The sequence below is a fragment of the Zootoca vivipara genome, chromosome Z1 (genome assembly GCF_965207765.1).
Source record: "Zootoca vivipara chromosome Z1, rZooViv2.hap1.1, whole genome shotgun sequence".
Lineage (NCBI taxonomy): Eukaryota > Metazoa > Chordata > Lepidosauria > Squamata > Lacertidae > Zootoca > Zootoca vivipara.
In genome coordinates, this window is record NC_142583.1 from 71,624,228 (window position 1) to 71,639,922 (window position 15,695).

The window sequence follows — 15,695 nt, forward strand, 5'->3', positions numbered from 1 at the left end:
TCCCGTTGCTTGGTCCCAGCTCCTGCCAACCTAGCAGTTCGAAAGCACGTCAAAGTGCAAGTAGATAAATAGGAACCGCTCCAAGCGGGAAGGTAAACGGCATTTCCATGTGCTGCTCTGGTTCGCCAGAAGCAGCTTTGTCATGCTGGCCACATGACCTGGAAGCTGTACGCCGGCTCCCTTGGCCAGTAAAGCAAGATGAGCGCTGCAACCCCAGAGTCGGTCACGACTCGACCCAATGGTCAGGGGTCCCTTTACCTTTACCTTTTATGGGCAAAAAAGAAGTGCAAAAAAAAAAAGGCGCCGACTCACCCGCCACGGCCGGAAGTCTTTAAGGCTCTGGGGAGGGGGAAGCAGGAGGAGGGCCAGGGGTCTCCTCCCACCACAGCCTCCGCTCCTTCAGGTGCTGCCGCTGTTCCTGCCAAGGGCCGCCTGGCGAGCCCCGCTGCTGCTCCTGCCGGATCCCGCCAGCCAGCCGGGGAGGAGCTGCGGAGGCTGCCATGGCCGCGGAGTAGGGCAAGGCCAGAGCCGCGGAGGTCACCATGAGCGCCGCGCCACCGCAGGAGGCAGAAGCGGCGTCCGTGGACACCACCGGCGGAGTCCTAAAGGTAAGCGGCAGCGGCGGCTTCCCTTCCCGTCACGAAGCTGCTTCGTCTTGCAAAGCACGGCCATAGACAACTTCATTTTGCGAGTCTTCCAAAAAAATCGCAAAACGCTTTTGTTTTGTGATTTTTTCGTTACGTAAGTTGTTCGTCTTGAGGGGTACCACTGTATAGACTTTTGAAATTGCCCACCCTGTAGCCCAGGGGTGTCAAACTCAAATTCATCGGGGGCCGCATCAGCAGTTTGGTCACCCTCAAAGGGCCGGTTGTATCTGTAGGACTATGTGTCCACTCTTTATTATCATAAATTATTGTCACTGCATTCAATTATTACTGTTTTTTGTAATAATGTAAGTAATAACTAGCTCTGAAAGCAGAAACATAGTCAGAATAATGGCAAGTAGATATTCAAATGTACAATTATTGTACAATTTATTGAAAAATGATTTTTGGTAACTGCACTGGGTGGTGGAGGCTCGCTAGGGTTTCATGCAGGACCTTTGCAGAGCTACTAGTACCTGGAGATGCTGGGGTCCTTCTGCATGCAGGACAGATGTTCTGCCAGTGAGCCACCACCCTTCACCAAAGGGACTGGCTGAGGTTGACTCACTGAAGCTGCTCTCCTGGTTCCAGGGTTTAAGGGCCAGAAGTATAAAGCAGCATCCTATGTTTCTGAGGAGAGGGAGAGGGAGAGGGAGAGGGAGAGGGAGAGGGAGAGGGAGAGGGAGAGGGAGAGGGAGAGGGAGAGGAGGAAGGAAGGAAGGAAGGAAGGAAGGAAGAAAGAAAGAAAAGAAAGAGAAAGAAAGAAAGAAAGAAAGAAAGAAAGAAAGAAAGAAAAGAGGGAGTGGGAGGGAGAGAGAGAGGAAGGAAGGGAAGAGGGGAGAGAAAGAAGAGTAGGAAATAAGGAAGAGAATAAAGAAGGAAAGAAAAAGAAAGAGGGAGAGAAGACGGAAAGGGAGAAAGAAGGAAGGAAGTAGAGGGAAATAAAAAATAAGAATGAGGGAGAGGAAGAAAGTTGGGAAGGACGGAAGGAAGAAAGGAAGGAAGTAAGGAAGAAAGAAAGAAAAGAGGGAGCAGGAGGGAGAGAGGAAGGAAAGAGGTGAGAGAAAGAAGAGTAGGAAAGAAGGAATAAAGAAGGAAAGAAAAAGAAAGAGGGAGAGAAGACAGAGATAAAGAAGGAAGGAAGGAGAGGGAAAGAAAGAATAAGAACAAGAGAGGAAGAAAGAAAGGGAAGGGGGGGGTCGCCGCCTTGATTCAGCGCCAGAAAAGAGCACGAAGGGACCCAGGGGCAAAAAGCATTTCCCCGGCCCCAGCTGTTTGTCGGCGCTTTGTTGGCGCGGCGCTTCAGCAGCAAGGTCCCACTGCTGGGTCCCGCTGGCTGGGGCGCTCGGCGGGCCACATGACGAGGTCTGGCGGGCCGGATTTGGCCCCCGGGCCTTGTGTTTGACACCCGTGCTGTAGCCCAAGACCACCCCCAGAACATCATACATACATCACAGAAGGAGGCGGTCTACAGTAGAAAACCTGCCTGCCAGGATACCTAATAATGGTCACTGATCGCATTACCTGGGCAGCCTGGCCCTTCCTTTTTGAGATGCTAAATACTTAGTTCCTGAATCCAGGTCACAGGCCTGCCCTATTCATACGCAAATACACCCTTGAGACAGGATTTGTGAGCAAAAAGACAATGGGATGGCTTTCCCCATTTGCCTCCCTTACTGCAGAGGGAAGAGTCAAATGGCTTCAGGATTGCTCTCCTGTACTATTTCAGACACGTGGTTTATATACTTATGCAAGGGCGTACCCACCATGCGGCAAGTTAGGGCAGCTGCCCTACTCTAGAAGCAGAGCTGGTGGGCAGAGGCGGAGCACAGCCCGGCGGAGCGCGAGTTCGCCATTCCCGCCGCACCGCGCCGCACCCTCCCTCCAGCTCCCCGGCGCGCCCTCAGGCAAGGCCAAGCGCGGCGGGGAACCAGGGAGCGCGGCGCGGTGGGCAGGAACGCTGAACTCGCGCTCCGCTGGGCTGGGCTCCGCCTCTGCCCACCAGCCCTGCTGCTAGGGAGGGGCACAGCCCGGCGGAGCGCGAGTTCGCTGTTCCCGCCCACTTTGTGGCCCCTCCCCTTCCGTGCCTTGGCCCCTCCCCTTGCCCCCCCCCTAGTTTTGATCCTGGGTACGCCCATGTACTTATGTATGTGTTTGCCTTGTAAATTTATGAACATACAATTTGTATATATATATACATGAGACCTTAGAATTCCTATAGATGCAGGGGCTGGGGGACAGGGGGACAAGGCTTCTGTGCCTTTAAGAGTTGTGCAGCATCCAGAGCTGTGCATTGCTTTGCCCAAGGAACATCTGCTCATGTGACTGGTCAGGGTGCAGGATTCCTTGCCAGCTGGAAAGGTTAGCAGACTGCACAATTGGCTCCGAGCGCAGACTATGCGGCAGAATTTGGATTTCATTTCATTGGTGGCAGAGGCAGCCTGGGAATGAGGGAGGAGAGAGGGGTGCATGAAGCTGTTTTCCCTCCGGTTTTGGAATTTGGAAGAGTTTCAGAAAAGGGGACGAGGAAAAGTTTCAGGGTTTTGAGGCTTTTCAGTTTGAAGAAAAAGCGAGTGAGAGGTGACATAGAAGAATAGAAAAGTTAGTACAGGTATAACTTTTAAAAGTCATCTGTGATAAGATGAAGAAGGTTTTAAAATTGGATTGTTAAGTATATAAGGTTTTATGGATGTGCATGAGCAAGTATATTAGAATGGAACCGGGGGGGGGGGAGTGGAGGGAAGTCGACCAAAATATTATGGTTTAATTTGGTTATGATCCCCCCCCCAGTTTTTCTTCTTCTTTGTTTTGTTATATTTGGAAAATCAATAAAATGTTATTTATAAAAAAAGAATAACAGAATTGTAGAGTTGGAAGGGACCCCCTGCAATGCAGGAATGATAGAAGATTGTAAAATCACGCATGGAGACAGCGGACAGATCAAAAAGTTTTTTCTCCCTCTCTCCTAACACTAGGACTTGTGGTCATCCACCAAAGCTGGAGTTTGGAAGATTCAGGAGAGATAAAACAAAGCACAAACTGTGGAACTCACTGCCACAAGAGGCAGTTAAAAGTGCTTTAAATGTATGGCGTACACACAGCCTTTGAATCATTTAAAGCATATCTCCCCCCCCCCTCCACAGAATACTGGGAATCATAGTTTGTTAAAGATGCTTGGAATGGTCGCTTCGTGAAAAGCAAACTATAGTTCCCAGCAAGGGTGCCAACTTGAATAAAATAGGGGGGGGGGCTCGTAAGGCCCCACCCTGCATAATCAGCCACAATATGTGGCACATGCACAGCATCTAAATGGCAATACCCATGAACTTGGGGCAGGGGCTCAAATATTTTATTGGGGACCTCGGCCCCTGGGTGTTGGCTCCTATGGTTCCCAGGATTCTTTGGATGGGGGAATTGTACTTGAAACGTACAGTGTCAAACTGTTGTGTGAACACTTGTGTGCTGTGCCTTTCTATCCTGACATGGGTGTTTTGGGGTTGTGTGAATGGCCCCTTTTCTCTTTGCTCCTAGCTCAGCAACAACCCTTCCCCTTTCCCGGCCAACTTGGCATGTGCACATCTGCGGAGGCGATGCCAGGGAGCAGGGAGGGTGCATTTCCTGCCAGCGTTTTGCCTGGCAAGCTTGGCACGGCCAAACACATGAGCTCTCAACGCCACACGAAGCCTCCAAACCACCCCGGGGCAAAGAATAACAGAGCCGGCTTTCCAAGGATAACTCGAGGGAGCCTGAGCCGGCCTCCGGGACTTAGGAAATCTAAAGCCACCTTTATGTAAGAAGTTTTAAAGTCAGGGCGTACGCATTTGCCAGGGTCTCTTAAGGGGATGGCTGCTGTTTTCTATGGAGGTGTGTTGCGTGTGTTCAGGTGGGAGTCTGTTTGCCTGACCTATATGTGCAGGATTTGTGTTGCGTGAGGTTGTGGGCTCCACCAAGAAGCCGCAGCCGTTGGCCTTGTGGCTGCTCTGGAAAAAGGGCTAGAAACTAGAATCCTAGAGTTGGAAGGTACCCCTAGTGGTCATCTAGTCCAACCCCATTCAATGCAGGAATCTCAACTAAAGCATCCATGGCAGAGGGCATACCTGAGGCTTCTTTGGCAGCTCTTTCCTGGGGGGAAAGTTTGACTTTCTTCTTCACCACCTTCTTCTTCACCACCTTCTTCACAACTGGAGAAAGACAAAGCCATACGTTTGTTTGTTTAGTTCAAAATATTTATGCACTGCTTCATTGTTAAAAAACCATCTCTCAGAACAGCTTACAAAAAAAAGATAAAACAACATGATCAATAAGAAGAAAATTAAGAGCAGCAGTTTAAGACTTTGGAAAAGTTAAAATAGCAACTGGTTAAAAACAGTTTAAAACTTGTATCAACTTTTTAAACATCTGGACTGGTTTGCCGAAACAAGGATGTCTTTTGCAGGCACCGAAAAGGATACGGTGAAGGTACCTGCCTGATATCAAGTACCAGGGAGTTCCCAAGTGTAATTGCTGCCATTGAGTATTGAGTTCTTGCCAATGTTGAATGGGTAGGAAGTGGCACCTTTTGGCAATTGGAGTGGCACTGTGGGCACATGCTGGGCAAAGCGCTCTCATGGGTAAACTGGCCCTAGGTTGTTAAGGGCTTCATATACTAATAGTAACACCCTGAACTTGGCCTGGTCCATGCATGTGATCATCTCCTTCCTTCCTTCCTTCCTTCCTTCCTTCCTTCCTTCCTTCCTTCCTTCCTTCCTTCCTTCCCTCCCTCCCTCCCTCCCTCCCTCCCTGGGTTGTAGTGAGAAGGTTGTGGCTGAAGCAGAGAGGCAGGACTGAGCAGATGAACACACAGAAGGAGAAGCCACTTTTAACCCAAGCATGCCTTTGCAGACCTCTTTTTTCAGTCTTTCCTCTGCATGGTGCTGTTGTTGCAACCCTCCCTGGATCAGGCCATGATCCACGAGTTTGTCCCAACCCACCAGTTGAAAGCCTGGAGCCTACACTGTTCATTGCCTGTTATATTCAAAGCCTGCTCTGAGTTGGAGGCACAGCTTATTGCAGAACTGGCAACGGTTAAAGGTAAAGGTAAAGGGACCCCTGACCATTAGGTCCAGTCATGACCGACTCTGGGGTTGCGCGCTCATCTCGCATTATTGGCCGAGGGAGCTGGCGTATAGCTTCCAGGTCATGTGGCCAGCATGACAAAGCCGCTTCTGGCAAACCAGAGCAGCACATGGAAACGCCGTTTACCTTCCCGCTGTAGCGGTTCCTATTTATCTACTTGCATTTTGACGTGCTTTCGAACTGCTAGGTTGGCAGGACACTGTTCATTGCCTGTTATATTCAAAGCCTGCTCTGAGTTGGAGGCACAGCTTATTGCAGAAGACTGGCAACGGTTACCCGGAATTAAAAATCATAGCATTGTAGAGCTGGGAGGGACACCTTCTACCGAGGCTCCATAGAGAGCATTCTCACATACTGTATCTGTGCTTGGTTTTCCAGCTGCACAGTCATGGACAGGAAAGTGCTCCAGAAGGTCATAACCACAGCCCAAAAGATTATGGGTCATCCTCTCCCATCTCTGGAAGAACTATACAATTCCCGTTGCCTTAAAAAAGCAAACAATATTTTGCAGAATTCCTCTCATCCTGGATATAGTCTTTTTGCACCGTTGCCTTCGGGCAAGAGATACAGAACAATTAAATCCAGAACAAATAGATTAAAAAACAGTTTTTATCCAAGAGCTATAACCATCTTAAATGCTGTAACTAAATACAGTCATACCTCAGTTTAAGTACGCCTTGGTTTGAGTATTTTCCGTTTAAGTACTCCGTGGACCTGTCTGGAACGGATTAATCCACTTTCCATTCCTTTCAATGGGAAAGTTCGCTTCAGGTTAAGTATGCTTCAGGTTAAGTACAGACTTCCGGAACCAATTGTGTTTGTAAACCGAGGTACAACTTTAATATGATATTGGGGAGTTGCGATGTGTGTGTGGATTTGTGTGGCTTTAACTATGTTTTTGTTTTTGTTTTTATGGGATGGCATTCAATTTCGTTGTACTATGTACAATGACCTCATGAGAAGAGAAGACTCCCTGGAAAAGACCCTGATGTTGGGAAAGATTGAGGGCACCAGGAGAAGGGGACGACAGAGGACGAGATGGTTGGACAGCGTTCTCGAAGCTACGAACATGAGTTTGACCAAACTGCGGGAGGCAGTGGAAGACAGGAGTGCCTGGCGTGCTCTGGTCCATGGGGTCATGAAGAGTCGGACACGACTAAACGACTAAACAACAACAAATGTACAATGACAATAAAGTATCTATCTATCTATCTATCTATCTATCTATCTATCTATCTATCTACCATCTATCTATCTATTAGCTTTTTTTGCTGCTGCATCACACGGTTGACTCGTGTTTAGCTTGTGGTCTGCTAAAACCCCTAGACCCTTTTCCCACGTCCTGCTGTCAAACCAGGTGCCCCCCCAGCCTATATATTTGTGCAGCTGGTTCTTCCTGCGTAAGTGTGGAGCCTTGAAATCTTGTGCAAGATGTTTGTAACTTGCAGTTCTCTCCCTCCTCCCTGCCCCGCTTGCATGCATGCAAATGAAAAGGGTTTCCTTTCTTCCCTTGGCAGACCCCCACCCCCACCCCCAGCAGCCCCGCAGCCCCATGCTGTGGAACAGGATGCAGGAGGCCCCCGCAACACAGTGCGGGCTCTGTGCAAGCTCAGCTCTCTGGCTCAGCTCCATCGCATCCAGCCGCCTTCCTTCAACCAACCCGCTTTGGAGAGGCGAGGCGAAGCGAGGAAGCCAGCTTGCATCCGCAGCACCAGGCGCGGCGTGGGAGCCTGGAGCGGAGGGAGCCAGCCAGCCAGCCAGCCAGCAGGCATGGAAGAAGGCCTTTCGAGGAATGCAGGCTCCCTTCTGTGACACAGTTGGTCAGTTAGTCGGTCAGTTAGTTAAGTATTTTTATTTATTTGAGATGCCCCCCCCCCCGCCCTCCCGGCTACGCCCATGTCTGCTTTGCATGCACATGGCCCCAATAACATCTCCAAGGAGCTGTAGGGATGTCCCCTGTCTGAGACCCTAAGAGCTGCTGCCAGTCAGAGTGGACATTATTGAGCAAGATGGACCAAGGTGAAGCTTAGAGTCGTAGAATTGGAAGGGACCCGAGGGTCATCTAGTCCAACCCCTGCAAGAAACGAATCAATGGCTCTTTCTCATCCTGGAGAGTAGTGACTAGTGGGGTGCCACAGGGTTCTGTCTTGGGCCCAGTCTTATTCAACATCTTCATCAATGACTTGGATGATGGGCTTGAGGGCATCCTGAGCAAGTTTGCAGATGACACCAAATTGGGAGGGGTGGCTAATACCCCAGAGGACAGGATCACACTTCAAAATGACCTTAACAGATTAGACAACTGGGCCAAAGCAAACAAGATGAATTTTAACAAGGAGAAATGTAAAGTACTACACTTGGGCAAAAAAAATGAAAGGCACAAATACAGGATGGGAGACACCTGGCTTGAGAGCAGTACATGTGAAAAGGATCTAGGAGTCTTGGTAGACCACAAACTTGACATGAGTCAACAGTGTGATGCAGCAGCTAAAAAAGCCAATGCAATTCTGGGCTGCATCAATAGGAGTATAGCATCTAGATCTAGGGAAGTAATAGTACCACTGTATTCTGCTGTGGTTAGACCTCACCTGGAATACTGTGTCCAGTTCGGGGCACCACAGTTCAAGAAGGATACTGACAAGCTGGAACGTGTCCAGAAGAGGGCAACCAAAATGGTCAAAGGCCTGGAAACGATGCCTTATGAGGAACGGCTTAGGGAGCTGGGTATGTTTAGCCTGGAGAAGGGAAGGTTAAGGGGTGATATGGTAGCCATGTTCAAATATATCAAAGGATGTCATATAGAGGAGGGAGAAAGGTTGTTTTCTGCTGCTCCAGAGAAGCGGACACGGAGCAATGGATTCAAACTACAAGAAAGAAGATTCCACCTAAACATTAGGAAGAACTTCCTGACAGTAAGAGCTGTTCGGCAGTGGAATTTGCTGCCAAGGAGTGTGGTGGAGTCTCCTTCTTTGGAGGTCTTTAAGCAGAGGCTTGACAGGCATATGTCAATAATGCTTTGATGGTGTTTCCTGCTTGGCAGGGGGTTGGACTGGATGGCCCTTGTGGTCTCTTCCAACTCTATGATTCTATGATTCTTCTTTGCATTTGTCCTTGCCGTACGCCTGTCACTTGGAGCCAATGGCAACCTCTCAACCTAGCCCACCTTGTAGGGGAAAAAATGTGCACAGGAAGGGCTCATGTAGATACAACACTTTCAACAGATAAATTGAATTAAATAAAATTTGGGGTGCAAGCTGCCTTGAGTCCCTGTTGGGTAAAAAGGTGGGCTATAATAATATAATATAAAAAGGTGGAATATAATAATAATAATAATAATAGAAACTGTGAGAATGATCAGGAACATACCAGAGAGTAAATCCTATTTAACTCGGTGGGATTTACTTCTGAGTAGAAAAGTAGGACATTCCGGGATCAAATCAGAAACCGGGATGGCTTCTGGAAATCCTGGGAAATTGGGGCACTTGGATCATCTGCTCAGTGGTGGATCATCTACTTTGCATGCAGAAGGTCCCAGGTTCAATGCCTGGTATCTCCCTGTCTGAAAAACCACTGCCAGTCAGTGCAGACATTATTAGGCTAGACAGGCCAATGGATCAGTGTAAGGCAGCTTCCAGGCATGGACGGTAGCAGCTGCTACACCAGAAGCCTCCTTGTGGCAGCGTTGCCTTCTGTTCTCATGCCAAGTTTCCAAATGCAGAGTCAGCAGGAGGGTGGCATCCCCTGGCACCGTGATGCCTGCAGCTCTTGGCGGTCTGTGCAGTTTGGCAGCCTGCCATGACCCCCCCCTCCTAGCAGTGCCAGGAATTGCAAAGCAGGCAGCAGGTAGGTCCGCTCGAAACACTGCAAAGCCACCTGTAGTTTGTGCAAAGGTGCCCCACATAACACGGAGACCCCTTGCGTAACACCATAAAGGCATGCCCGTTTGACAACACCGAAAAATGAGGGCTTTAGTGTAATTGTCCCAGTCCTGTGGAACTCTCTGCCACTGGAGATTCAGTGGGCAACGTCTGTGCCCAACTGTTGAAAGTGCTTCTGTTCCTCCAGGCAATTAAGAAGACATCCTTCCCCAATGGTGAATTCATGTGTGTTTATAACTCTTCCCCCCCCCCCACGAAAGAGCGCTCTGTAAATATTCTTGTAAATATAGATGAATGAAGTGCAAACTGCGTCACAGAGGTCTATAAAGCGCAGGACGCGCTGCAACACTTAGCCGTTGAATGCAAATGTATGTGAATGAAGCCGCAAAACAATGCGACCCGTTGTGGTTACACTGCAAAACAAACCACACACCTGCCATGACCCAGAACTGCCAAATGCCCAACTCAGGTCTGCAAAACTCAACACTGGTTTAGCACACCGCAATTCCCTCCCGGTGGCAAAGGACCATCCGGGCAACACGTTGACCACCACAAGCCACACGCTCTTTTCATCACAAGACGCAGACCTTATCCGTCACCGTAACAACGAAAAGCTCTCATCGTGTAAGGAACTCTTTATATAAAGAAACTTCTGGTCAGTTATCGTGATGACTGAATCCATGATGTTCCATGTTTCTGGTACACAAGAATATGGTATGTTAATTTATTGCTTAGTGTATATGTTATGTTACTTAGTTTTGTATAAAGTTACATTACATTATGTTCGTTTATATAATCCAGAGCCCGGTTGGGCGAAACAAGGAATTACCCTGGAATCCTTGCCTTATTTTCTGCATGTGCCATTCTTCCAGGTTTTTCATCTGATACCTACTTACAAGGAACGCTAGAATTCTCGAAAGCATCGACAGGTGGAACACTACAAGATTGATATAAGCATTCCACATCGTGTTTATTGCTAATATAAGAACTGAATAGACTGTATCTCCTGATCAATCCGCTGGACTTTAATCCCTCAGAATATGTTCCGCTCATATTATAAATTGGTCTATGCAATTACATATTGTGACATGATATGTTGAATTGTTTTTTGAAATAGAAGTTATACGGTTACATACAGCCTGTGACGTCGTGTGTGTCGTTACCAGAACTGGAAATATTTGCATTGAATGGCAGCACGTTCTGTCCTCGAAACAAATAAGTAAATGGGATTGCCTAGCGCTGGACAATGTAAATCTCCCAACGCCTCACCCTCACAGGATTGACGTCCAACCCTGCAAAGCTTGCGCATCAGGCACCCTAAGGATGGCAAAACATCCAGAGGTCACTGCATTCCCCCCTCTCCCAAGCACAAAGAAAAGGCACACCAGGAGACAAGCGAAAGGTGACAATCCACACACACAGAGAGATAATCATACAGTTGGGACCACGAGGGCCATCTAGCCCAACCCCCTGCAATGCAGGAATCTTTTGCCCAGCGTGGGACTCGAACCCACAACCCTGAGATTAAGATTCTCCTGCTCTACCCACTGAGCCATCTCAGCTGAAGTACACACACACACACACACACACACAGTCATTTGCTTCACACTTTTGACAGTGGGATGGACTACCTCTGAAGGTGGAAAACTCCTTCACTGGAGGTTTTTAAACAAGAGGTTAGATGGCCACCTGCCAGGGATTCTTTAGCTGTGATTCCTGCATCGCAGGGGGTTGGACTAGAGGACCTTTGGGGGTCCCCTCCAACTCTACAGTTCTAGGATGTTGTTTCCCAACAGGGAGCTCAACACAGGTGAATCCTAACCTCCAAATGACCGCACTCTTGCATTTGCAAGTAGATCATCTGACACCCAAACAGCCATTCACATGTTCTATGGGCTCCTCCCAAATTTGCACTTCTAGGCTGCGTGTTGCAGCAGAGGGATGGTAATTCCAGAAAGCTGGATTCTAGCAAGCTTTTCATTTTCCTTGGGGGGGGGGCAGTTCACGAACAAAGACAGGACCAGTTACATAAATCTCCCAGAGGAAGCTCTGCACCCTCAAACTGTTCTCTAGAACTTGAGAAAAAACACAATGTCTTTGCAAAATCCTTGCTGGGGCACGGTCCATCGCCTGACTTTTCCCTCCTCCAAACTTGCACCCAACAAACTTCTCTGCGCACCCACAATCTCCCTTTCAGAGAGCCCTCCCCCCCACCTCCTCCTGTGCCCAAAGAGGCAATGAATACCTTTCTTCCCAACGACGGACTTCTCTGTAGACGCCCCGGTCTTCTTGGCTTGGCTGGTGGTAGGAAAGGGCGCTTCCATGCCCTGTCTGCCAGATGTGACTGTGGTCCTGACGTTCGCGGGTGAGGTGAGCCCTGGGCGGGCTGTTCCCCTCACCTGCTTGCTCCCGGGAGGCGCAGGTGAGGTGGAGGTTGCCCTCGGGAGAGCTGCTGTCACCTGGCTTGCTGCGGTGGGGCTCTTGCTGGGCTTCCGTTGCAGTAGGGTGGGGGTGACTGTGCGGGGGGCCCCATCCACCATGCTGGGGCCCCAGGCTGCCAGGCAGATGGCGAGGAGAGGCAGAGAGAGAACCAGCATTTTTTTCCCTGCAAAAGGGAACCAAACACTTCCCAGCCTTATAATCTCCAAGCTCTCTCTCTCCTTCTCTCTTTCTCTCCCTTATGATGCTACTCCCCTCTTCCCCTTTTGTCAGATTCCCTCCCCTCTGCACATTCCTTTTTATTTCCATACATGTACCGCATTGTCAGGAATAGCCGGGACCCACAAAAAACACTCGGCACTCCACGCCCCCTCCTCCCCCTCGGCTCCTCCAGTTTTTCCAATTAATCTGAGCATGGCATTCCTCTCTGGATTTCCTCCTTCATGCAATGGGTGAAGTTAGACTATGGAATTGGCTCCCACAAGAGGCCACCACGAAATTAAAAGACGCCTGCTTCTTGGGAGAAAAGCAATGACAAACCTAGACAGCATCTTAAAAAGCAGAGACATCACCTTGCCGACAAAGGTCTGTATAGTTAAAGCTATGGTTTTCCCAGTAGTGATGTATGGAAGTGAGAGCTGGACCATAAAGAAGGCTGATCGCCGAAGAATTGATGCTTTTGAATTATGGTGCTGGAGGAGACTCTTGAGAGTCCCATGGACTGTAAGAAGATCAAACCTATCCATTCTGAAGGAAATCAGCCCTGAGTGCTCACTGGAAGGACGGATCCTGAAGCTGAGGCTCCAATACTTTGGCCACCTCATGAGAAGAGAAGACTCCCTGGAAAAGACCCTGATGTTGGGAAAGATGGAGGGCACTAGGAGAAGGGGACGACAGAGGATGAGATGGTTGGACAGTGTTCTCGAACCCACCAACATAGAATCATAGAATCATAGAGTTGGAAGAGACCACAAGGGCCATCCAGTCCAACCCCCTGCCAAGCAGGAAACACCATCAAAGCATTCCTGACAGATGGCTGTCAAGCCTCTGCTTAAAGACCTCCAAAGAAGGAGACTCCACCACACTCCTTGGCAGCAAATTCCACTGCCGAACAGCTCTTACTGTCAGGAAGTTCTTCCTAATGTTTAGGTGGAATTTTCTTTCTTGTAGTTTGAATCCGTTGCTCCGTGTCCGCTTCTCTGGAGCAGCAGAAAACAACCTTTCTCCCTCCTCTATATGACATCCTTTTATATATTTGAACATGGTTATCATATCACCCCTTAACCTTCTCTTCTCCAGGCTAAACATACCCAGCTCCCTAAGCCGTTCCTCATAAGGCATCGTTTCCAGGCCTTTGACCATTTTGGTTGCCCTCTTCTGGACACGTTCCAGCTTATCAGTATCCTTCTTGAACTGTGGTGCCCAGAACTGGACACAATACTCCAGGTGAGGTCTGACCAGAGCAGAATACAGAATACAAACATGAATCTGACCAAACTGTGGGAGGCAGTGGAAGACAGGAGTGTCTGGCGTGCTCTGGTCCATGGGTCACGAAGAGTTGGACATGACTAAATGACTAAACAACAACAAGAGGCCACCAACTGGGAAAATAGGATTAGACAGATTCATGGAGGAGAGGGCTGTCAAACTAGGGTGACTCTCCTCTGCCTTGCACAGTTGGAGACAGCAGTGCATCTGAGGGGCAGTTGCGGGAAACCGCAGGAGGGGAGAGATGCTTTTGTGCTTGGATCCTGCTTGGCATAGTGGGAGGGACATAGCCGCGGGCGCAAAATTCTGAGGGGGCGCAACGATGTGCCTCCAAGCATGCTTCTGCGGGGATACCTGTCGGGGGGCTCCCTGTCATTCCCTGCTTGCAGTCAGGAGTCTCTGGGCCTGGCCTTGCTGCCTTATCCCCAGCAGAGGCTGGCAATTGAGGAGACTCCCTGCACGTTTCTGAGGCCAGGCTGCCCTTCGGTCTCCAGGCCTCCTCTCTGAATAGTTGCCTAGCTAGCGCTCGCTCGCTCCTCACTCTGTGCATCACTGTCTCCGGCAGCCCAGGCCCACAGGTGTGGGGGCAGGTGTTGAGGTGGACAAGGGGTGACCCCAGCATGACCTGGCCCAGTACTCTTCTCCATGGGCATGGGGAGGGGAGATTCGCCTGCTAAGGGCTGCTTGGGCCGGTTGGACTCAGTGGCAGAGGAAGCCGCTCAGGTGCCTGGGGTGGCGCGAGGACAAGGCGAGCCGTCCATAAGGGTGGGGTGCACCGCAGGGCCTCCAGAGTCTGCCTGCCTCCTCCCACTCAGCCACCCTACAGCTGAGGGGGAGGCAGCGGGCAGACGGTTTGGGCAGCATGGAGCCTGCGCATGCTCAAGCCTCCGCTTCTTTCCCAGGAGAGATGCGTGGCTCGGGCGCGCTGCAGGCTCCGCGGTGAGTGCCGCCCGGCATTTCGTCACCCCCCCCCTCAGTGGTGATACCCGGGGCAGACCGCACCTACCACATCCCCTTTCCTCCACCCCTGGTTGGGCTCCCCCCTGTTTGTGGGTTTCCCACGGGCATCTATTTGAAGACTGTGAGAACAGGATGCTAGACCACATGGCTGGATCCAGTATGGCTCTTCTTGCGTTTCCATTTTTAAAGGATTGCATGTTGTTTTGTGAATTCTCCAAACTTTACCAGCAGACAAGGAACCTCCCAATCTGTTACCATGAAAGAAGAACCTTAAAGACCAACTAAGTTTAAGGACCAACTAAGTTTAAGTTTAAGGTGCTACTGAAGGAATTTTTTTATTTTGCTTCGACTCAGACCAACACGGCTACCTACCTGTAACATGAAAGAAGAGTGAGGGAGTTTGGGCTTTGAATGGGATCAGATGGAAGAATGTGCACAGATAAGAAGAGCAGATGACATTGTTCCTGGATGGACCTTTTCCTTCAATCTGCTCTGGTCCCAATGCCATTAATTCCAGGTGGAGGACTGAACCCAACAGCTGATCAGGAACGCTTCCTACTCGCCAGTACTGTTGGCCAAAAAAGAACAAACCCCATTGGGACCTCTATGTGTGTTTTCAGCATTCTGGACAAGGACAAAGTCTACTTGGTTCAATTCCCCGCAAATTCCTCCCACGCAGCAAGAGAATCGGGTCGAGAGCAGCAGGCAAAGAGGGCAGCATCATTTTTTATTTTTATTTTTTGCAGAAAAACCTTGGAAGGTGTGTTTTCTGCACAAGTTTTCGTGAGAAAAGGGGAAATTTGACAGCTCCAGAAGGCGTTTTCTGCACATGCTGTAGAGGGAAGAGAGGGGCATCTGGAGCTCATCAATCTGGGAAGGGAGCCCATCTAGGAGAGAAGGAAAACTCTGACTCTAAAACCTCTACTGCAGGCACCCCCAAACTCGGCCCTCCAGATGGGACTACAGATGGGACTGACCACTGGTCCTGTTAGCTAGGGATGATGGGAGTTGTAGTCCCAAAACATCTGGAGGGCCGAGTTTGGGGGTGCCTGCTCTACTGCCTTGTGGCTGAACTTCCATGGGAGTAAACCCCAAGGAACAATCTGTACCCACTGCCTTGTAGGATAGCTTCGGCAGAAGAAAAGGCTAAACCCTACACAAATCCGGAGTC

The 15,695-nt window shown here is 49.6% G+C and overlaps 1 protein-coding gene across 1 annotated transcript in view; it reads right to left on the bottom strand.

Annotated features, from left to right (window-relative positions):
* CPXM1 (carboxypeptidase X, M14 family member 1) overlaps positions 1 to 12,351 on the bottom strand; it is a 34,579-nt gene extending 22,228 nt beyond the window's left edge. Inside the window, exons 1-2 of the mRNA XM_035102333.3 lie at positions 11,883 to 12,351; positions 4,742 to 4,825 (exon numbers count right to left, since the gene is read on the bottom strand). Coding sequence (XP_034958224.3) covers positions 4,742 to 4,825; positions 11,883 to 12,234 — 436 coding nt within the window. The 5' untranslated portion in view covers positions 12,235 to 12,351. The remainder of the gene's footprint in view (positions 1 to 4,741; positions 4,826 to 11,882) is intronic.
* Positions 12,352 to 15,695: the final 3,344 nt, after the last annotated feature.